The following is a 22,828-nucleotide window of genomic DNA, read 5'->3' on the forward strand; positions in this document are numbered from 1 at the left end:
AATCCATGAGAAGCAATCTGTTTCATCAAATCTGAACATCGATTTTGGATCAACCAAAAATTTTGCCCAGGCCCAAGACAAGGCTAGGGCAAATGACCTGGCCGATGTCTACCAATATTTGCAGGTATTTTATATTTTAAAATAAAACTTAAAAAATTAAAGAAAAAAATAACATTTTAGTTAAAGGGAAATAAAGGGGTGTGCATGCTCTTCCCTTCAATTATGCAAAACATTCCTATTAATCACGGACTCTCAACACGGCCTAACATTTACTTTGATCGTGGAGTTCAGCGTCTCTTTGCTGGTTTTAAATGAGGCAATTGCATAAAAAATAATAAAAAATGAAAATAAAATAAAATAGAGCATAGTACAGTTTTTTTGGGGTGGTACATAGAAGACAACATATCAAGCAATGAGGCATATTTGAATAATATAAAAAAACTTGAGATCTTTTTTGTTTGACCTCTTACAGAAAACGCCCAAGGAAATCCTTGATCTCATCAATGTAAGGGGAGCGGGTAGGAATTATATGACCACAATCATGCTCAACGATCACAGAACAATCACTATCATATAGAGAAGCGAGTTCCTTGCTAGCTTGGTTGGCTATCTGTCTGTCTTTACCATGTTCATTACCGAATATATGAAGAGAAGGGCACTTGATAGGGCCACACTCCATCTCTTTCATCCTGAGAGCAAAACCAGAGCACAAGACTACAAATTTAAAGTCCATTTCACCTTTCAGCTTTGCTTCTTGTGCAGATACTAAGGCAGCCATTGCTGCTCCCTGTGAAAATCCCAAGATTCCATCAAATGGTCCTTCTTGGGAAAACACATTCTTCAAGTGTGATAGAGAAATATCATAGCCATCAGTTTGCTGCTGGTATTGAAGTGGATCAAATGGGCCGTCTGCTACCTTCCAATCAACCCCACTAGTACTTTCATCAAAGTTGGGTGCCACAAACCATGCAAACTTCTTCTTGCAATTCTCTGAAGGTGGAGGAGGATTAGGTGGCAATGTTGATGCACAATTCACATTGAGCCCGGAGATAGGGGTTTGATAAATAAATGGCAATTCATGAGGAGCATCAATAAAAACAAATTCAGTCATTTTCTTGAGTTTCTTGGCTAGTGATGATGTTCTTCCTTTGAAGCTGGATGCATTCTGCCGAAACCCATGCAGGCACAAGATTCTCAGTTTTCTTGAGATCCTTAGATCTGAACATTAATCATTATGATGTTAGGAATTGCACACTTTCGGTAAATTATAAAGAGCATTTAAATTGCTTAAAAGTTTTACAAAACACGTGATATCAAGGTTTGTGAAGCAATATGGATCACAGACCTTACCATCTCCCTTAGGCACTTGAGGCAAAAATGTAATATCTGAAGAAAATTCCTGTAACTCAACACCTGGCAATGATGTTTTTGATTCACCATTTTCAATTAACTGCGTTAACCTAACAGCCTTGCCCTGCTTCTGACATAGCTCGCAAACATATGGGGTAGATTCATTCTGGTGGACCACAATAATATCATAAGCAAAGAAAACAAAAACAGCAGACGAATAGAAAAAAAGATTAGAGTCAAGAAATAGACGACGGTGGAGAAGGGATAAATTTTCTGGAGTACCATTTCAGAAATGTAGTTAATTGATCCAAGTTATAGGAGCCATGGCTTTAGGAGAAATGTTATTCAAATGCAAGCATGCATGAAGACCTATTTTGAGGCCTAATGACCACAATAATAGTTGGGGGCTTATACAATCAGTTAATGAACCTCATTTGAGAAAAATCCAACAATTTTCCTGATAACAAACTCAATTTCTTGATCAAGAGCCAAGTTACATTATTAGTGACCCAGAACCAGTTAAAAGTAAACCAGCTCATAAGCAAAACTCCAGTTAAGCTCAGTTAGTAAACTGAGCTTAGCTCTAGTTAAGCTGTTATTTGTTCATGGGCACTTTACAAACTAGCATATATAACATATCTTAGTTTAGTTCTCCAAATCAGCAGCATGCTCGAGACTGCTAGATCCAGTAAAGAATCTCAGGAGTATATTTTTTCTCCTTCCTAACTCCTTCAAGATGGTACAAACAGAAAATATTGGCATAGATAATATATACATTATCAGATCATACCTGGCAACTACTACAAACTAAAACAAGCATTCGGCAGTAAGTACACCGGCAGCGAGAAGAGTAATCATCAAATGAACATTGACAAATAAGGCAGGTACCAATAACATTAGCATCTGAACTTCCAACTGATATCCTGCAGTCAGAGGGAAAGAAATAAGAATTCATTACATCCACTATTGCAGAACCCTTATTATTTTGACCAGCTTCCAAGATTACCCACTCTTCACGGAACACATTCAATAACAAATACAAGCAATGAAACCACCATTGCATTGAGAACCACAAATGTTATCACAAGAAGACAAGAGCAAGTGAAACACCACTCACCCCCAAACTAAAAAAATGCAAAGATATCAAATTGAAATTAACGGTATGTGCAGCAAGCCATGTGAACAATACACCTGAATAGTGAAGGCAATAAAACCATGATGGTCTGTCCAGGTTCTCTAAATTGAGATTTAAGACCATAAGCAGTAATTTGGAAGGACTAAACATGTGACTATGAAAGTTAATTTTGCTCATCGTAAAGTTTGCCTTTCATTTTCTTACACTTGTTAGCGGAAATAACACATAAAATAAAATTCTAGATTAAGTCATTCCATCAAATTTAATTATTTTAAGATGCTAATTAAATTAAATGCTCTACAATTTGAGAGCAAAAAAAGAAAGGGGGGATAAAGGTGACCTGATAAAGAATAGCAATGATGGCGTTAAGAGAGAGAATGCAAACAAAAAATTTCAAATCAAATTTGGATGTAAAGCTTACAAGGTAATAGTAAAACATCTAAATCATACAAAAAAAAACTGAGAAATGAGTCAAGTCATTGATAATAAATCAAGAAAAACATGGGAGAATTAAAATCAAAGGAATAGGAAAAAATAACATGATTTGTAGAGAAGTATCCAGTCATTATTTAGTTCAAAGGATTGGTTATTTGAATAATATCTACTATAAAGGGTCACGTTGAATAACTAGTTCACAAATACAATAACACCTTAATAGATTAACTAAATCTACAATCCAAAAACAAAGTGCAATGGTTATAGAGTCCTGAAGCTTATATAATTCCATTTGCAGGTCTTCATCTTTTATCATTCAAAAAACAAAGAATCTACCACTATAACTATTGTTAACAAATGCAATCCGATCACAACAAGATTACAAGATACTCATACAGATTCATGCCTAAAATTATTGTTAGAATTAAAAAGGACGTACCGGTGATCAAAAACAAAATTCTTTCCTTTGAAAAAACCACCATCTGGGAATTGCTCCAAATACCGTTGTATGCCACCAAATAACTGCAGTTAATAAAAAATTACAAGAAACACTACTCATCAGCTTTAAGTCATTCTTTCCTTGATCATATTTCATAATTCTTACATAAGGATACAATTCCACCACAAGATTCCCACACTCCCCAGACTATTTCATTGCACACCGATAGCAAGGACCTCATGAGTTATGACTTAGTAGGCTGTATTATAAGGCACTAAGTTGTAACATGAGATGAACACCTTATGAAGAATATATATCCATGGCATATCGATGAAAAATCATTTTGTTTCCAAACGAGTGAGTAAGCAGAAGGAAAGTTCAGATTTTACCTGAAAGACATTCTCAAACCCAGCACCTTTTGACCTAATATACGCTGATGCCATTTCACACCTGATTCCACCAGTACAATACCTGTAACCAACAAGTGAAATTCCACAGCATAAATAATTACAAGTTACTCAAGTACAAAATGATCATTGCCCAGATACACTACCCCCAAAAATCACTGATCAGACATTTACAAGATCACAATTAGAATTTTATAAATGCTAATAAGGAACAAAGAAACTTACATGAGGATATTCTTCCCTCTCAACCGCTCACCGTTATCATCTATCCAGGAGGACAAATCACTGTACTGCCTAACCTGTGGATCCAAGGTTTCAACATTTGGCACATGAAACTTGCCAATTCTTGTTTCATACAGATTCCTTGCATCAAGTAAAACGAGGCCGTTTTCGGGACTCTCCTTGTCTAGAAAAGAACCAATTATGAATAGAAAATTCAGTGATTCAGGATATAACATGAAAGATATATGAAGTCAAAGGAATTAGGAAGATACTAGCGGTGTGGAGGGAAGAATGGAAATCAAGTGCAGAGAGATGTTTTCCAGCATTTGAGATATCTGGCGACTTCAACAGTGGATGGGAAGCGAGAGTGACAAGCTCGTCGACGATCCTAATCGAGAGAGAAGTGAAACCGCACTCCTTGGCAACCTTGTCGTTAAGCGGGTGATGACACGTGGCGAGCTTGAAATCAGTGTCGTGGAAGAATGCGTTGTAGGCTTTGACGGCATCAATGTGGGAGTGGAGAGAGGATAAGTTGGCGCCAACCTGCGCGAAGAGAGATGAGTAGGGAATGAAAGGAGAAAGAGAAAGGAGGGGAATAGATAATTACGGTGACATTGACACCGCGGGAAGAGAGGCGAACGCGGCCAAGGAGGCGGAGGGAGGAGCAGTTGGAGCGGTAGAAGGTGGCGAGGTCGTCGAGGTTGGGAACTTCGGCGTACTTGTAATAGAGAAGAACGGCGTATTGGTCGTTGTCTTTGTTCTGGGACATGCTATTGCCTATTGGTAGGGTTTATGCTCCGCTCGCCGTTATTTTCACTGCAGGGTTGCGCGATTCAACCTCTCCTAAGCTCCCCTACTACGGCCGTTTTGTTCCTCTCTTTTTTTCCAGATGTTTAACATTTTTTTTGGGTAAAAAAAAAATCATTTTATATCATCATTTTTACGATCAAAAGTATATATCAAGTTTTTTTTTCTTCTATTTCTTTACTATTAGTCAATAAAACTCAAGAAAATAAAAATAACATGTATAAAACTTAAAAAAAATATGTTTATTATCAAATCTACTAAAACATAGAATTCATGAAGTTAGTTAAACAAAAAGAGGATTTTATTTTATATATGTACGTAAAATCCTTAAGTAATCGTATTCTATAAGTCAAATAAATCTATTAAAGATTTGAGCCAAATTTAACTAGAAAAATTTAGTTTGTTTTTATTATAAAAAAATTGAAATAATTTACTTATAATTAATCGTGATAAATTGAGTTGAGTCACAGATCACTTAATTTAAATTTTTTTTTTAATTTTTAATATTAATTTATGTAATTATATATTTATATTATTAAATAAATTTTATATATAGTACGATAATTAGTGTTAATGTATTTGATATAAATGTCCAACGTTCATGCAAATTGCAAATAATGTTTACATATATATAACAATCGAATTGTTTTTGGAAAATAAAAAAATAATAATTTTAAATGATCAAACTCGATTAATAATTGGTTGGATTTGAAAAAACAATTACATAAACTCAATCCATATTGATTGAATTATGTATTATGAACTAGTGTAAAACAATGATTTTATGATGATTTTAATCCACCAATCATAATGCAAAATTTTATATGTTGAGTTGTTATTTTAACTGACATAAAAAAGTACTTTTATATGTTAATTAGACAAGTAAACAACATAATAAAATAAATAATGACATTTTTTTAAATAAGACAAAGCTTTGTGTTCGTTGTAACTAGCATAATGTAATTTTTTTTATGATGGTTAAAAAAGTAATGATCATATGAAATGTTTTAAAAAATTACAATGACTTTATAACATATAGTTTGTACTTCTTAGTTCTAGATTTTCATTTCTCCCCTTTTCCTTTCACTCTTCTTCATCCTTCTCGACATCTAGGTAAATAAAATTTTTCTACTCTCATTTTTTTGGGTTATTTTAATTAACATTGTGTGGTTTTGTGAGAAGCAAACACAATGGTGAAAGTCAGTATAAATAAGATGTTGCGATGTCATGCCAGAGGATGAAAAGAGCAATAGCAAGAAGAAAAAAGTGTGGGGAAAAAATAACATTGACCTAAAAATAAGAATTTTTATGTCATTTGTTTTTATAACAACATAAAAAAATATATATGACTTTCCATGTAAATTTTGTTGGTCAACATTGAAAGTTAGTATATATTTGATTTATAATTAGAAAGTTGAGTTGAATTCAACTTAACCTTGCAAACAAACTTTAAAAGAAAAAAGAAAAGACCTTCTAATTTTTTATTCAATTGAGATTTTCTTGTAATTCACACTCAAGAGGAAAAATATTGTCAAATAAGTAGGTGCTACATTCAAGATTTGCTAACTAAAATTTTAAGTTTCAAACTTACAATCAAGCATAATCTTAGACTTTCTATGTTGTTTGTATTTATGATGGGTTTGAAACTGATATAAAACAATTATTTTAATCATCATAAAATATGTCTTGTATGTAAATGAAATTTTGTCAAATTCTAATACAAATTGACCATTAAAACTCTAATGTTTAGTAATTTAGAATTAGAAGTGAGAGAAATGAAATAATATGGGTCTCACTCCATTCATTTTCACTCTCAAATGGATAAAAATAATAAGTACCTAATTTAAAAAAAATAATAATATATTTTTTATTTTTGTCAATTGTTTATCTTGTGATTTTTGATTCATCTTCACATTTCTATTAAACTAGACACTTTATTTTCACTTTATTTCACGTATTGTTATTCACTTTATTTCTTTCTTTCATGTAACCTATTCTTTATTTGTTTTTTTTTTTTATTTCCTACCAAATACACTCTCAAAGTTGTGACAAACATGTACTTGGTACACAAGCAATGTACATATTGCATACTACAAATATGTATCAAAAATATATTTTTCTTTTGATCCTTCTTGCTCTCGTTCAATTTGTTATTACATGTCCCTATTTGTGTTCGGCAAATGGCAAGTGACCAAACATATATGTACGAAGTTTTCAATTTTTGCCTATCAAATTTGTCACCGACTATTAAGTGGAGCTTATTCCAAGTTTATTAATGTAAACTAATTGAAAGCGGATGAAATTTACTGACATAGTTGATATTTTTTATGCTCTTAGTTATTCTCTTAATGAACTATATTTAAGGATGATTATTTTTTTTGTGACTATGAATAAGGAGAAAATTGTCTGATATCATATTATCCTTGAATGTTTTAATATTATTTGTTGAATATTTATATATTAAATTTACGTGTATATATAAAATATGACACTCTCTATTTTCCAAATATTAGTATAAATGAAAGAATTATATAATAAAAGAAAACAACAGTATATTTTTAAATAAAAGAATTTTGTAATAGATATAAAAAAATTCACTCATTTAAAAAATAAATTTACTTAGATTTGCTTACTTAACAACTTGTGTTTTATATCAAATTTCAATTATTCAATCGTTAAATTTAAAATTTTTAATATATAGATTATGTATGCAATTTAAAAAAAATTAAAAATTATTAGATACTCCATTTCATTAATTTAAATCAATATATAAGATTTTTTTTATAATTATTTATCAATTTAAATTAACAAAATAAAGTATCAAATAATTTTAATTTTTTAAAAAAATTTACAAATATAATCTATATATTAAAAAAATTTAATATAATGATTTGATTGTAAAATTTGTGAAAAATATGAATTATTAGGTAAAAAAATTAAATAAACTTTCTAAAGATACATGTAAATAAAATGCGCCCTATAGCCAGAATTCAAAAATATTATCCTTTCTATATATATTCTAATAAATTGTAGTGACTATTTGCTATCTATATACTAGGGGTGAGCAACGGGTGGGTTTGGTCGAGTTCGGGTGAAAAATGTCCAACCCGTTGTAAACCGACTTTGAAAAAATGTGACCCATATCCGACCGACTGAGCTTTCGATTTGAGGCGGTTCGGGTTGAAACGGATTCGGATTTAAGCGGGTAGGTATAATCGGGTTTGAAATTTTTTGTAGACCAATTTATCTTAACGAAGATGAAGCTTAAAATGATAAAAAATATTTTTAAAATAGTGTATAAAAATAGAATGAAGGTGACAATAGATGGTGTAAATAGATTCGTAGTTGAAACATTTACAAACTAAAGAAGCAAAAATAAAAGATAACAAAATTCATAGTTGTTACATGGAAAAGAAATATAAAGTTAGATTACAAAGCCATAAGAAATCACAGTCACACAAAATGTACTCAAAATGGAGATAAGAAGATGGAAAAGAAAGACAAAGAAAGAAGCAAAAAGATAACTCTAAAAATGGACTAGTGTGTTGAGAAGTTGAATGAGGAAGGAGAAGACAAAATAAATATCTAAGTTATGAGAAAAAGGAAAAAAATAAGTTACAAATTGATGGCTATATTATACTTGAAATAAAGACTTTTAAATTTGGACCATTGTTGTTTAGTTATACAAAAGTAATAAAAATTTAAACTTATCTCATTTTCGGTTGGGTTCGGTATTTAGAGGATTTAAAAATTCAAAACTGAACCCGCCCAATATAACCCATATAAAATCAAAATTTTAACCCGATTTACCCATAAGACCCGCCCGAACCCACCCAAAAGCAATATTTTTTTTTCGGGTTTTTCGGGTTGGGTTCGGGTGTCGGTTTAATGCTCACCCCTACTATATACATGAGATTATAAGATATTATATTTTTTTTAATAATATTGGTAAATAGCGATAAACTAAAAAATTTGTCAAGTGAAATCTTACTTTCCAAATTTTGCAATTCCACTATCAAACTTATTGAATTTTATAATATTTTATAGTTTTATGTAAATAAACAATAAATAATTACTACATTTTGCTAGAATACATGAAAAAAGAAGAGTATTTGTGGGTATAGGACAGAGTTTTATTTATATGTATTTTTTGAGTAAATGAATCTTTCTTTTGTATATATATATATCTATATTTGTAATTCATAACAGTATATTTTTAAAACAATAAAATTTTTTATTTTTATTTTAATTTAAAAAAACTGAAGAAAGATCTTCTCATTTTTATTCCTCTCAAGTAAACAAAGATATATTAATCCCATCGAAACAGAGTTGGCGGGATTGATCAACATTCACTTACCAAAAAAAAAAATGTTTAAAATTCAAATTTCCCCCCAAATAAAAGAAACAGAACAATAGGTTGTGCGAATTTTGTCTTATTTTAAGCGAATTTGAATTTGATTGGCAAGGTGGTCGGATATTTGTTACAATGTTACTGTCAATAACAACTTGCATAGCTGTATTTGAGAAATGAAAAGCGTTCAAGCATTGAGCGCGATTTGTGCCGTAACTGTCACACTGTAGGTCCTACTTCTCCAAATATAACAATATAATCATTACAATTTAGTATTTACAGTATCATAACACGATTCTGAGTACCACTTACCATCAACAGCTGTAGCCGTAAATAATTTTTTGACCTAAAAAATGAAGACTTGTACCAAAGCTGTCTTGTATATTTATTTCGACAATCTCAATTGAAAGGAACAGAAAAGGAAGGAAGAGTGTGCAAGATGTGTGAGCACTGCACAACTCATGTGAGGACTTGACTGTGTTTAGTGGATCAATAATTTTTACTATTACCAATTAATTAATTATTATATTTATATCCTGAATCAATAAATACCCCACTCTGGTTACTCCCCTTTACAAGTGAGAGAGATGGGATGGACATTTGGTTGGGCGATGTGGGAGCTTTCAACATGGCCACAAACGTTGGCGTCGTTCATAAGTCCTCGGTGGTCCCCACGGCGGTTGTTGAGGTGGTCGGGGATGATGAGCGTCTCCATTGTGGACGAGTTCCTGTGGGGAGTGGTGACGGCGTTCGAGTCCGTGGCTCTTGTCTCCATGCTCTGTTTCTTCTTCTTGTTCTGTGGCTGTACCATCTGATCACAACCCCTTCATCTTTATGTTCTTTTTTTTTTCTAGTGCAAATTTTGCCCAACTACAAAGGTAGCGCCTCAAGGTTCAATTTTTTTGCTGCTTCTCGCTAAATTATAATCTTTTTTTTTTTCTTCTGGGATTTTCTTTTCAATGTAGCTCTAAATTGAGCATATTTTAGCTCCTTTTCTGTATGTATAAAAAAGGAGTGAAGAAGTAAATGGCGTTTGGAATTGTTCCGTTCCTCATATTCTAGTCTGAGATGTGATTTTCTCACCGGAGAGAACAACTTTGTTTGGTAATGGTAACCTAGGGGAGGATTACTACTGTTGGAAGAAAGGAAAAATAATTTGAATAAAGTAACGGTGAAAAAAATATTTTTTTTTTAAGTTGTTAAATAAGATGAGTTGGAAAAAAAACGTGTATAAATATAAAATAAGAAATAAGTGGAGAAAAAAAAAACTTCGTTAAATAGATGTTAAGAGATAATGTTATCTCTAAAGAGTGCCAATGTTATAATGTAGTTTTTTTTTTTTTTTAATTCATTGTGTTTCAGTATATTATTTTATTATTTTATAAAAGACATAAATACTATAAAAAAAAAACTATTAGAGTTAACATATTTCGATCAAATAAAAATTACTCTAATTCTAATATGTCCACAGAAAAATGAAAAACCTTAAATTTCTTACTGCTTTTCGAAGGTACAAATTTCCTACATATTTGTTTTTTACTTCTTAGAGACACAATTCCGTGTAATGTACTCTATATCAAGTTCATGACATTATTAATTTGTCCACACTTTTTAATTACGGTTTTGCACTTTGTTGTGAGAAAATGTGTATAAAAATTATGAAAGAAAAAGAAAATCAAAACTCTTTTGTCTTCCTTCCTTCTTTGTAAAAATTTGAAGCATAATTATACCTAATGTTTTTCTTTCTCTCACTCTCTTTTCTCTATTGTATGAAATATAAATATATTTACTCTTGTGTCTTTCTCACATGAAAAGACTGATTATTTATCAAAATAACATGTATTTTTATTGATAAAACTATTTTATTTGTAAAGAAGTTTGTGGAAGAAACTTAGGTTTCCTATCACTTTTAAAAGAAAAAACTTCAACATTCATGACATTAAAATTTGTATGAACTTTTAAATCATATTATAAAATTGTGTAAAGAAATATTATTACTGAATTAAAATCACCCAAGCATTATTTCTTTATTTTTTTCACTAAAAAGTGAAGTTATTGAATGTTTAACAAAATTAAATATTTTTTTCATGTTTACTCCTTTTTTTCCATCATTCTAAATATACTCATTCATTCTCTTTTACTAAGTAAAAATATATATTTATTTACGAAAATGTTGTGTAATTCTATCCACAAAACTATTTTTTTTAAATGATAACAAAAATATTGAGTTTTGTGTCTCATTCAAATTTAAAAGCAAGAATCTTGTGTATCTAAACATCAATTACATTAGAATTTTGTTTGAACCTTGTAACTAGGTACACATAGTGCAAAAAGAAGAAAAAAAATGTTAGCAAAAAGTATCAGTAAAGCAAAAAAATAAAGGTATTTTTTTATTATTTTTTTCTTTTCTCACAAAGATTAAAAGGTTTAAAATATACCTATTAAAATGATAGTTTTAACTTTGCATATCGGATTTGCTTATATTAATTGACTTTTTTAATAATGTTATATGTAATTTAACATCTTTAATTAAGGGTTTCACATCTTTAAAATGATAGGTTTGACTTGACATATTAAAAGAAGAGGAGAAACTTTAATAAATATAAGAGGAATGAAAGGGAAAAGAGTTTGAAATTTTGTTTAATCGAGAATAAATGAGGTAAATCTTATTTTGTTTGCTTCATAAGGGAGGAGAGATATTTTTAAATCAATTACCTTTTGTATTTTTATAATTTTAAATTTTAAAAATAAATAAGAATATTTTAGACATTATATTAAAAATATTTTAAAATCACTTCTTTTTATTTTCCTTTCCTAAAAAATAAACCAAGTAATAAAAGCTTTTAAAAACCTCTTCCATCCCTTCCAACTAAATACTATGTAAAAGAAAAGAAAGTATCAAATCATAATTTTTGGGCCTCATTTTTACTAATCTATCTTAATCGACTTGATGGACCAATGGGTCAATTTAACGTCTAAGTCAAGTTGGAAACCTTTGATTTAAAGTATAACGGTGTATAATGTCTTAATTTATTTATCACCTTAAGAGCATATTTAGATATAAGTTTAAAAATATTTTTATAAGCAATTTTGTTAAAAAAAAAAAAGCTTTAAAAAACGTTTTTATCTTGTATCCAAAGATACTTAAACTATTTTTTTTCCTTTCCAAAATGCCAAATAATATTATACGATAAGGGATCAACTTACTCTAATAACAAGTTTACTTAAACTTACTTTATCCCATAACCCATGTTTTACATCAAATTACAATAATTCAGTTGTTGACTTATAAGTTTTTAATGCATAAATTAAGTCTACAAATTTATTAAAAAATAAAAAAAAATATTTGATACTTTGTTTCATATTAAATCAATGTATAAAATACTTTCATGATTATCCGTCAATTTAAATCAAAGAAACTAAATATAAAATAGTTTTCAAATTTTAAAAAAAATTGAAGACTTATATGTATTAAGAACTTTTAACTTAATGATTAAATTATTAAAATTTAATGTAAAACATGAATTATTGAATGAAATAAATCTAAAATAGATCCAATTTCATACTACATTTATTCACTCACGTTTCTTGAGAAGAATAAATGTTTATATATTAAAATATTATGTATTTTAGTTCAAACAATTGTTTTGTTTGTAAAACGGCTAATGGAACTATCTAGGGATGGCAACGAGGCGGGTTGGGTACGGGTTTCATGATATTCATCCCCGTCCCCGCAAGTTAAACTCATCCCTGTCCTCGTACCTGTACCCGTCGGGTATGTGATTTTTATCCCTATCCCCATCCCCGTCGGGTATCGAGTATACTCGTACCTGTCAAATTTTTTTATTTTTTATTTTTTATAAAAAATGTGATTTTTAAATTATTTTTTATTATATTATAATTATAATTAAGTTATTTCTCTATCTCATATTATAATAAATAATCACACATAAAAAAAATATTAAAATTCTTTAATATAATTAAATTGAAAGTGAGTATTAAATTAAAAATAAAAATAGGAACGAGTACAGGTACGGGTACGGGACGGGTAAGTATATACCCGTACCCGTACCCAGTCAAACTGGATATTTCCCGTCAAAGTCAGAACGGATTCAGATATTACCAGCGAGTACAAGTATATTTGCCATCCCTAGAACTATCTTAAGTTTTTATCACCATCAAAGTGAAATAAATAATATTTATTAAAATATTATGTACTTCCTACTGAAATGATGTAAAAGTCATATTAATTTTACAATATCATTCTCCTGTTGTTTATCTTTTTGAAAATAGACCAATAAATTAACCATCATGTGTCAAAAATCACCTAAATGGGTACTAATTTTTTTTTTAATTAATTAATTTATTTTTAACTTAACTAATTCTGGTTTGCACGTATGTTTTTGGGTCAACATATGGGCCTAATCATATGTTTGGGCTGTTATAGCAAGTTACAGTAAAGGTCTTTGTTATGAGTTATGACTAAACGGCGTAGTTTTGCAGAGTCCCAGCTCGAACTCGAAACTCCAAACCCTGTACCTGAACGCAAGGGTTGAAGCGAAACATGGGAATGGCATGGTTGCAGTTGCAGAGAATCATCACCAAGATCTCACCACTCCCACACTCTACGCCTTCTAGATTCTTCTCCAAATCATCCCCCTATGTTGGTAATTTTTTTCCCTTCTCTTTTTGGTTGAAACATGCCCTAATATGTGAGTAATTAACGATTACGATTGTCGCTGCAGTGAAGGTTGGAATACCAGAGTTTCTAAGCGGAATTGGGAATGGGGTTGAGTCTCACGTTGCTAAGCTTGAATCCGAAATCGGTGATTTCCAGAAGCTTCTAGTCACTCGCACTCTCAAACTCAAGAAGCTTGGTATTCCTTGCAAACATGTATGTTATGTTTCCACTCCATCTCTTCTTTTACTTTGCAAATGTTTATTGCTGTTTTGTTCTTTTAGATGAAATTAACTTAATATTTGAAATTAATTTTGCCTGGAGGGAGTATCTCTTTTTAAACCCATTCGATGCAAAATTTGGGGTATTATCTGTTCCCTTACTCACTAGAAGAATTTGGTATTTCTCCATTGGTAGGATCAGTGTTATCAATTGCAGATATCTAAGTTGTATAGTTGAAATATACGATACATATTAATTATAAATATATAAAAAAAAATTAAGTAGTATACAGAAAGAAATAAAATGCATAAAAATTGGTATAATATTGATTCAAAAGTTCATTTGGCTGAAGACATGATGAAGATGACAAGAGGTTCTTTGATCCTTATGTGAAGCCGAGGACAGAGGTTCACATATGGGAGAAGTTTAACAGGTTTTATGTTAGAGGGACACCAGGACTGAGTGAGAACAAAGTCGGGTGCAGTCCCATATCCATCTCTCAAAACTGTCACGCCTTGGTACATGCCACCACACCACCTATAGTGTCCATAGTTGCAAATGGAGTTGCAATTGCGGATCCAAGGAATTCTGTAACGCATTAGCAGCTTAATGCTATGTAGGCTGTTTGACAACAGAGTAGGATGACCACTAGAGGAAGAATATTAGCCACCTGTGAAAAAATTATAGTCTTTGTGGGCATGAGGCTAAAATGGTGATAAGAGAAAAAAAGAGCAAAAATGATCAATGGAGAGAGAGATTCTGAGCAGTGACGATTGAGAGAGGAAAACTAATTTTCTCAACTTAAAGTCTACAGGCCGAGCTACACACACACAAAGACATCAATACAACAACCAACTAACTAACTGTTCATATCAGCTATTTACATGTGTTCTTAAATTGAAAATTTACAATCAATCAACTAAGCTAATTGATTAATTAATCAGTAAAGGAATCAACTCCTTTAAGAAGTTTGAGAGCTATGTGATCAATTTGATGATTGATCATTATTCAGTAACACCTGATAAAGTCACTGAATTGTTGTTAACTGTTATTAGTTCAATCTATGTTGGATTGTGGCCTGTTTTCTTTCTTATCTCCTCAGGCAAAGTTGTGTATAAATCATTAAATCTCATGACTGGCATTGTAACTTTCTGCTTGGTTGGAGGGAATTGGGGGACCCAAACTCCCTCCCCTCCATTATATGGGGATTTCATTTTCCCTCCCCTTCCCTAATTGGAATCAAACAGCCCTTTAAAGTGAATTTGAACGACGATGGTCTATGTGAAATTTATCAAAATTGATTATTTAGAAGGTCTTCAGGACTCGGTGCTCTTGTATCTTACAAAATAAATTGTTAAACATATAACAAAGCCATTCATGAGTATTTGTTTAACAATTTGAGCTTTTAAGAGACTTGGTGTTTGACATAAATTACATATTTGAAAAATCTCTACAAATTTTGAACTTGCAGCTTTTCCTGTCCTTGACACAATTTATTCTCCTCTCGATGACTGCTAGGCTGCTACATTTTCTACAAATTCCCTCTTGCTCTATCACTAAGAGCATTGGAGCATCTTCAATGCAGTTGCTTATTCAAGTTTCATAAAGTTAAAAAACGAGATTTCACCTAGTTCACTGTTTGAGCAAATGATGCGGCATTGCTTATCCGAGTACAGTTACTTATATAAGCACGGTGCTTAAGATATTTGTAACAATAAAAAGGAATAAGAAACTATGTTACCACTGTTGGAGTAATATAGCAGTGAAGTGCTTACAAGTATACGTAGCAAATTTGACCCACCAAAAAGTAAATAAGGAACTCTCCTGGCAACTATGCGGTGGAGATGCTCTAAGTCGTTGGACTGGCACTAACATGCTAGTAGTAGAGAAGGGTGCACATGTACATATTGTTTTGTTTAAGTGATTCTGTTTTCTGCATCTATCCGTCTGTGTGGAGTGTGGACTTAGGTGTTTGATGTGTACTACTGTCATCTTCATCCTGACATATACTTGGGTTTGGTATATGATTATATTAACAGCATCTTAGATGTCCTTAGGCATGTGATTCCCATCAATTAAAAGTTTAAAACAAGGTCAGACTTTATGAACTTAAACGGTAATGCTTTATGAACTTAAATTACTATTTTTTTATAAGACCAAACATGAGTAACTTAGATGCTTCTGGAACACAATCTTACATCCAATTCAGCAAAAAAAAGAAAGTATCTTACACTCATGTATCTAATATAAATGTGTACCAGATAAATCTTAGGTCTGTTTTTGACTCTATTATTGGAAGTAAAATGATTCCCTGTCATGGTAGTCACTTCATGTGAGACAGTTTAGGTTTTTCAATCTCACAACTTCTTGATTGGAAATGACCTTTTCACTTTTGGTAGAATTCTTTCTTTGTTATGTTACGTACATGGATTTGATTTATTTATTTTTGGGTCACAAGACATACAATTGTTTAGTTCACTCGCAAATTCTCTCTAACAACTAGTTTTTTCTTTGCAGAGAAAATTAATTTTGAAATACACACACAAGTACAGGCTGGGATTATGGAGGCCACGTGTTGAATCTATCAAAGCCTGATTCGTTTTCAAGTAGTAAGTAGTCAATGTTAGACCATATTGCAAATGTTTAGCCGCAGCAGAATGATAATGCTCGACTTTACATGAAAAGCTCAAGTCACTCACTGGCTTTGGAGACCACCTATCTATTTCATCACATTCATCCCTTGTGGACAAAGTTTGGTATTTACACCAGTTATGTACGATGATGGACTTGTCTTAATTGACAGTCTGTATTTGTTAGTATTTCATATTCCCGGTGACATCATTTCTTGTTTTGGCGAAAAGAATATTGAGGGCTTAGGAGTCCTCCATGCTTTCATTTATTTCATGATAGTTGCGGTTAAATCCAAAGACACTATTGCAGGCATATGTTGTGCACGATAAAAGTAGACATTAATTATATAATTAATGGTAGTCCTAGCACCTAGCAAGTTCCACTTTGAATAATTTTTTTTTTGAGGGTCATGCATATGATTAATGGTTACGAGGAACTGCTAAAGCCTGCCTTAATGTTGGTCGTTCTTTATTGATGGGCCAAACTTCCTCTTAAACTCGGTTTGGGCTGTTGAGTCCTTTTTATATGGGCCGATAATGAGACCTCACTCTTTGATTTTCACTCGGTGAAGACTAGTTTTGCAAATTTTTTGGCTTAAACGAGTAGTACTGTATCATAGTTTCGTGTATTTGGATCCCTATTAATCCTAGTTATTTGAGTGATCTACTGGTGTATGTTTATATGAAAGTATGGGGGTAACACACTATTTTTATGTGAAATAAATTATTCTCTTGGATAGATAAACTTGGTTGTTTCTTAACAGTGACAGGGATCATTTTCTGTTTTCATTTCTGGAAAAAAGTAGAAAATATTTTTTATTTTTACAAAACATTTTAAAAAATGAGCCCGGAAACGAAAGTAAAAGACATTTTTTTCTATGCTTATAGAGTAAGTATTTTAGCATTTGCAGCAAGAGTTCCATTCATCATTGACCGTTTTCCTGCTTTGTTGGAGAGTCTGTTTGTGAAGCCTCTGTGGAAATAGGCTAAATGACGCCAACGTAGTATAAACCCAATCTTAAAAGTTTTTAAAAAAACCTATTGGGTCTTCGAGCAGACCAAGTAAGGCCTTAAAAATTGCTTATATGATGAACAAATCAGGCTCAGGTTTTACGATTACGAGCCAAGGCCTGCACAAATTTACCAAATCTTAGCCTGATTTGATCATTCACTCTGTCACCTACCTTCACCTTTTGTGACTTCCATCTCCTTAGCCTCATTGCCATTGTTTAAACAAAAAACAAATGGTAATTTAATAATATATTTTTTTAAATACTACTTTAATCTTTGAGAAAAATCAGATATAACCTTAATACATAATCTTTATTCAAAATTTACTGTGGCTAGGCTTTTGTAGCGTCTCACACTTATAGATTGGTCAATTGACATGAGTTTGGTAAGCCTAACTTTGGAAGTTACTACTTTTGAAATGACAAATCTAGAATGTGAGATACTCATCCTATAAGAATCACAAATACTTATTCCAATGTCGGTTTAGATTTTTCTATGTCGTGGATGGTGGGGAATGCAATGCAGCTTACTCCTTTTTCTCAAATCATAATAATTTTTAAATTAAATAAATTGTGTGCATACCTTTTTTTATTTATTAGTTTTAGACACAAACCCACCCTTAAAAATAACTTATTTTTAACACAACGAGATAGATAAACAAAAACATAGATAAAGATATGATAAGAACCAACGAGGAATATAGAGGATACCTAGAATAGAAAAGGGTATCAGGGATGGCACATCCCCGAATTTTGAACATCATACTAGATATCATATGCCATGATGATATATCTCACTCATTTTTTTTTTGTCATTTTTCTATATTCACATTTAAAAAAACACATGACAAAAAATAAAGAGACAATAAATCTTATCCTAAAATTGTTGTGTCAAAAGTAATACTGATAGATCCACAGGAGTGGTGGGTCAGGCAAGGTGCATAAATACATCAAAAGTTTTTGTCCATCCTTGAAAGAGGCCACGTGTGGTAAGGGACACTTAGGACCCACTCCCTAAAATAGTAGTTGTTGTATTTGTTTGTGCCACACACCTTTCCCTCTGTTTCTTTCCCTATTTTTTTTCTAATGCCTCTTTCTCAACCACCCTCAACACCCTTCACCCATTTTTGTTTTTCACAATAACTAAAAACAAAATTAATCAACCAGCTGATCATGCATACTATCGTGTAGGAGAAAGTCCAAAACAAATAATATTTTATTTTAATGTGCATGAAGAAAAAAAAAAAGAATGTGAGATTAAAAACGAATTAAAGGAAAACACGATGTACTAAATTGATATTAAATAGGTTGTGTTTTGTGAGCCACCACGGTACGTCGACTTTATGTTGAATTCATTGAATTGAAATGGGTGAAGCTGGTTTGTTTGACACACACTTTGTCGCTTACTGGGTTTGGGCCCAACCCAATGTGACCACTCTTTGTTTTCGTTGGACTCTGACAACTCGAAAGTAATTCTTATGTTGTCGCTTACTAATTCCACTATTCTCTTACTCTTCCACCCATCTAATCTAATGAAAGCTTGGGCTTAACTGCTACTTATTGCTAAACCAAACAACCCTCTTTAATCTCTAGACGTGACTTGGATTGGACCTTTTCTTTATCTTAATTCTCATTGCAACACTAAAGTTCGCCAATAATGAATACATTATAAAAAGTACATAATTGAGATTTATTATAGTTTTTTTTCTGTTGTGCTGAATTTTCAGTTACTAGAATTGAACGAGCCCTTTTTATATTGCGTTTATCAACATTTTGGTACGTTGATGTGGATGGTTTATCTAATTATCTTCCTTCCCTCCTCCTAATCGATAATTTCACATTTTTAATGAATTTAATTTCAAGATATCTAAATTGAACTCGCTGACACATGCATGGGTTCAATAATTAGGGTGTTGATTTGAAAGGTTGATTGTTGTTTTTTTTTCCCTTTCTCTTTTGGCCATTTGCTTTGATTTTGATAAGACCAAAGGCAGAAAAAACTAAAAAAGCAAAAGAATATAAAAATATATATAAGCAGAATAATGTTTCTTTCTTGAGGAATGAGGAATATGCAAGTTCTTCCTTTTGATCCAAGTGTGACATGTCATTTGGCGGCACATGCATCCAGTTATACAATTACACAGTTTCAGGTACATCATCTGAATTCTGAACAAAAAGTGACACCCCAGAAAACAGGGCATTTCTGCAAAACCACGCCTTGTAATTTTCAAAATTAAAATAAAATAAAGCTATTTCGAGAAGGGACAGAATTTCCCAAATTTTTGGAGGTTAATATTTTTTTTAAGGAATCTAATTAAACAGGATTACGATTAATAACAACAACAAGCAGAAGACATATTTAAATTTCAAAGGTTTTGATAAAAAAAAAATGAAAATCATTTTCGTTGTAGTTTAATTGTCCATTATTTTATTTTTTTAACACTTCAACATGGAGTCTGCTAAACTAGAATAATACATGGATAAAAACACATGATCCAACCAAGAGACGTTAGTAAAAATAATTTAATGTTTAAATATTTTTAATTGAAGAGTGAGATTCGACTTCAAATTTAAACATGAAGTTATTATTGGAAGTATCATTTTATGTTTATAAGAATTAACTAATAAAAAAAAGTAATATCTTTTTTATTAAAAACAAAAAACAAAAACACACACACAAGGCAAAACATAAAATCTTTTAAATAGTTAAGAGGTTAATCGTTCTACTTATACTAGAAGATCCTCTTTAATCAGACAATAAAAGCAAAATGGGTCAATCCCCAAATTATGATGCTTTAGGCTCCAAGGCTCCTAAACATATGATTACTTCACCTGTTTGGTGAACATAATGTGCACCAAAAGTGAACTGCTTGAAACACAATTCAAGATTTTGGAACCATGATGACACTAAGGTAACCTAGCTGCTTTGTTTTTGTTTTTGTTTTCAATATTAAAACAAAAGGTAGATTTATGAAAGATGCGGCAATTATATATATATATATATATATATATATATATATATATATATATATATATATATATTTACCTAATTGAACAATCGTTAACCCCATTTTTCAAAGGGACATAAAGTAAGCTATTGATGGAATAAGCTCCATTTAACATCGTACGTTGTAGCTAGGTAGTTACTAGAAGGACCACAGCCTATTTATTTGAATGTTGAAAAGAACAAGTTTTGCCATCAAACAAACTATTGTACCTTGTTTTTAGGCTTATCCTATCTATGGAAAATGCAAGGACACCTGTTATTAACAAATAACTTGGATATTGTTTTGAATGGTATAACTATAACTATAAGGTGTAAGTGGAGAATTTGAATTTGTTATTTTGTTACTTCATAGCATGGTAGTTATAATGAAAAATATATTCTTAGTATTTCCCCTTGAGGTATATTCCTTAAATTAGGTGATGAAATTAGGTGATTGGTGTCTATAATTTGAGCCAAGAGTTGATGAGGAAAGTAAAAGATGAATGGAAAACCGAAAGGAGGGAAGAGAAAATAAAGAAAAAGAAGAAAGACAAAAGAAAGAGAGAGACGGCTTCATAAATGGAGGCACATGGATGCATGTGAAATGTGGTGACTAATGGGAATGAAAAAAGAATAAATGAAAGGCCACAATACAAATAATGTGCTTTCATGGTAGTTTGAAGGGGCAACCCAACAAAATACACATTATACGTGGATGTCAATGTGGTCCCTTCTAATTAACCATGCACTCAAGTCACGTTATCATCTACAAACATATAATCAATTTTATAAATCATACATGAACAACTATTTTTTGTATTTCTTTTTATTGTATTAGTACATGTGTAGTTTTAATTTTGGAAAAGTTTCAAATATAAAAAACATAATCATTACCAATCAATTATAAACTTATGTTTCTTAAATACATGTACCGTATGACAAAGATGTTACTATTATTTTGTAAATAAATAAAAAACGAGGATTTGATTTTATTGCATAACAATAAAATACAGAAATAAAATTTTAAAATTAAGAAGTAAATTATATATAAAAGAAACTAAGCAAATTGATTTGCACATTCAAAATTATTCATTTACAAGTTACATGTATAATTTTTTAGCATTAATAATTGAATAAGTTAATCTCAATTAAACTTAAACAATGATATTTTTTAAAAATGACAAAATATGAAATGTACCTTTGATATATATATAAAGAAAAAGTCAAAAGAAGGCATATATATGATAAAAGAAGTAATCACTTTCAATAAAAAAGACACGCGTTAATTAATATGCAAAAGTTGATAAATAATTTTACGTGATTATGTATCATTCCAATAATTTATTCATGTAACATATTTTTGCAAGGGGTGTGGCTGCAATGAGAGGGAACCCTACCTTAGTGAATATAAGTGAAAATGGGAAATGGCATAATATTTCATTTGCCACATGTACGTGCACAGGCACAGGCATGTCACCATCTGAAACATGACAGTTGTAGTGCCAAGGTTCCACACGTGTCAGCCTTTAATTAGAAAAGGTGTCCCTTAAAAGTCGCTAATGGTGTGGGGTAGGTCCCAACCCTTAAGTGTTTGTTCCAAGAACAACAATGTGGATGCAAATATGTATGCATTACAAAAACCCACCAAGCTTTCTCCTTCTCAAATTAGCATGTGAAACTCTTCCCCATACACTCACATAGTCACATGCAACCCAATGTATAAGGGTTCGGTGCACTTGATATTGTAGGGCCTCCCAAGCACATGATCATAATATCAAACTCACCTTCACCTAGTTTGGAATTTTTGCCTCCTTCATTAACTTTTGAATTTGTGGGGTTCTTTTCTCTCTTTTTTTACATTTTATTGTCTCACAAATATCCAAAACTGTCATAAGATCTTCTCTTATTCACCTTTGTAATTATTCTCACTCTTTCTAAATCTAATATAATCCATGATAATCAATCAGTTTTTTTTTTTCACTAGATGAAGTATTCACTAATTAATTGCTAATTTTTGTTAGAAAACTTAATTGATTACCATTGTTTGAGTCTTTCCTTCAAAATATGTTTTATTTTTTTCTCACAAAATTCAAATAAAAAATCTTATTTATAAAATCTAAATTCGATTCTACTCAGATTTTGATGTTGCCAATTCA

The 22,828-nt window shown here is 31.3% G+C and overlaps 3 protein-coding genes across 3 annotated transcripts; 2 read left to right on the forward strand and 1 right to left on the reverse strand.

Annotated features, from left to right (window-relative positions):
* Nucleotides 1-325: 325 nt before the first annotated feature.
* On the reverse strand, nt 326-4,889 carry LOC109804740 (rhodanese-like domain protein). The gene is made up of 8 exons (XM_020366577.3): nt 4,596-4,889; nt 4,261-4,531; nt 3,992-4,172; nt 3,749-3,830; nt 3,360-3,442; nt 2,141-2,273; nt 1,351-1,516; nt 326-1,218 (listed from the first exon to the last, which is right to left on the reverse strand). The coding sequence occupies exons 1-8, from the start codon at nt 4,755-4,757 to the stop codon at nt 467-469; spliced, it is 1,830 nt and encodes a 609-aa protein (XP_020222166.1). The 5' UTR covers nt 4,758-4,889; the 3' UTR covers nt 326-466.
* Nucleotides 4,890-9,571: 4,682 nt separating this feature from the next.
* Nucleotides 9,572-10,200, forward strand: LOC109795338 (uncharacterized). Its single transcript, XM_020354798.3, has one exon. The coding sequence runs from the start codon at nt 9,734-9,736 to the stop codon at nt 9,959-9,961; it is 228 nt and encodes a 75-aa protein (XP_020210387.1). The 5' UTR covers nt 9,572-9,733; the 3' UTR covers nt 9,962-10,200.
* A 3,427-nt stretch (nt 10,201-13,627) lies between these two features.
* On the forward strand, nt 13,628-16,989 carry LOC109791284 (xaa-pro aminopeptidase P). Its single transcript, XM_020350559.2, has 3 exons — nt 13,628-13,813; nt 13,892-14,040; nt 16,564-16,989. Exons 1-3 carry the CDS (start codon nt 13,711-13,713, stop codon nt 16,639-16,641), a joined length of 330 nt encoding a protein of 109 aa, XP_020206148.1. The 5' UTR covers nt 13,628-13,710; the 3' UTR covers nt 16,642-16,989.
* The last annotated feature ends 5,839 nt before the right edge of the window (nt 16,990-22,828 follow it).

The sequence above is a fragment of the Cajanus cajan genome, chromosome 7 (genome assembly GCF_000230855.2).
Source record: "Cajanus cajan strain Asha chromosome 7, NIPB_CcT2T_4, whole genome shotgun sequence".
NCBI lineage: Eukaryota > Viridiplantae > Streptophyta > Magnoliopsida > Fabales > Fabaceae > Cajanus > Cajanus cajan.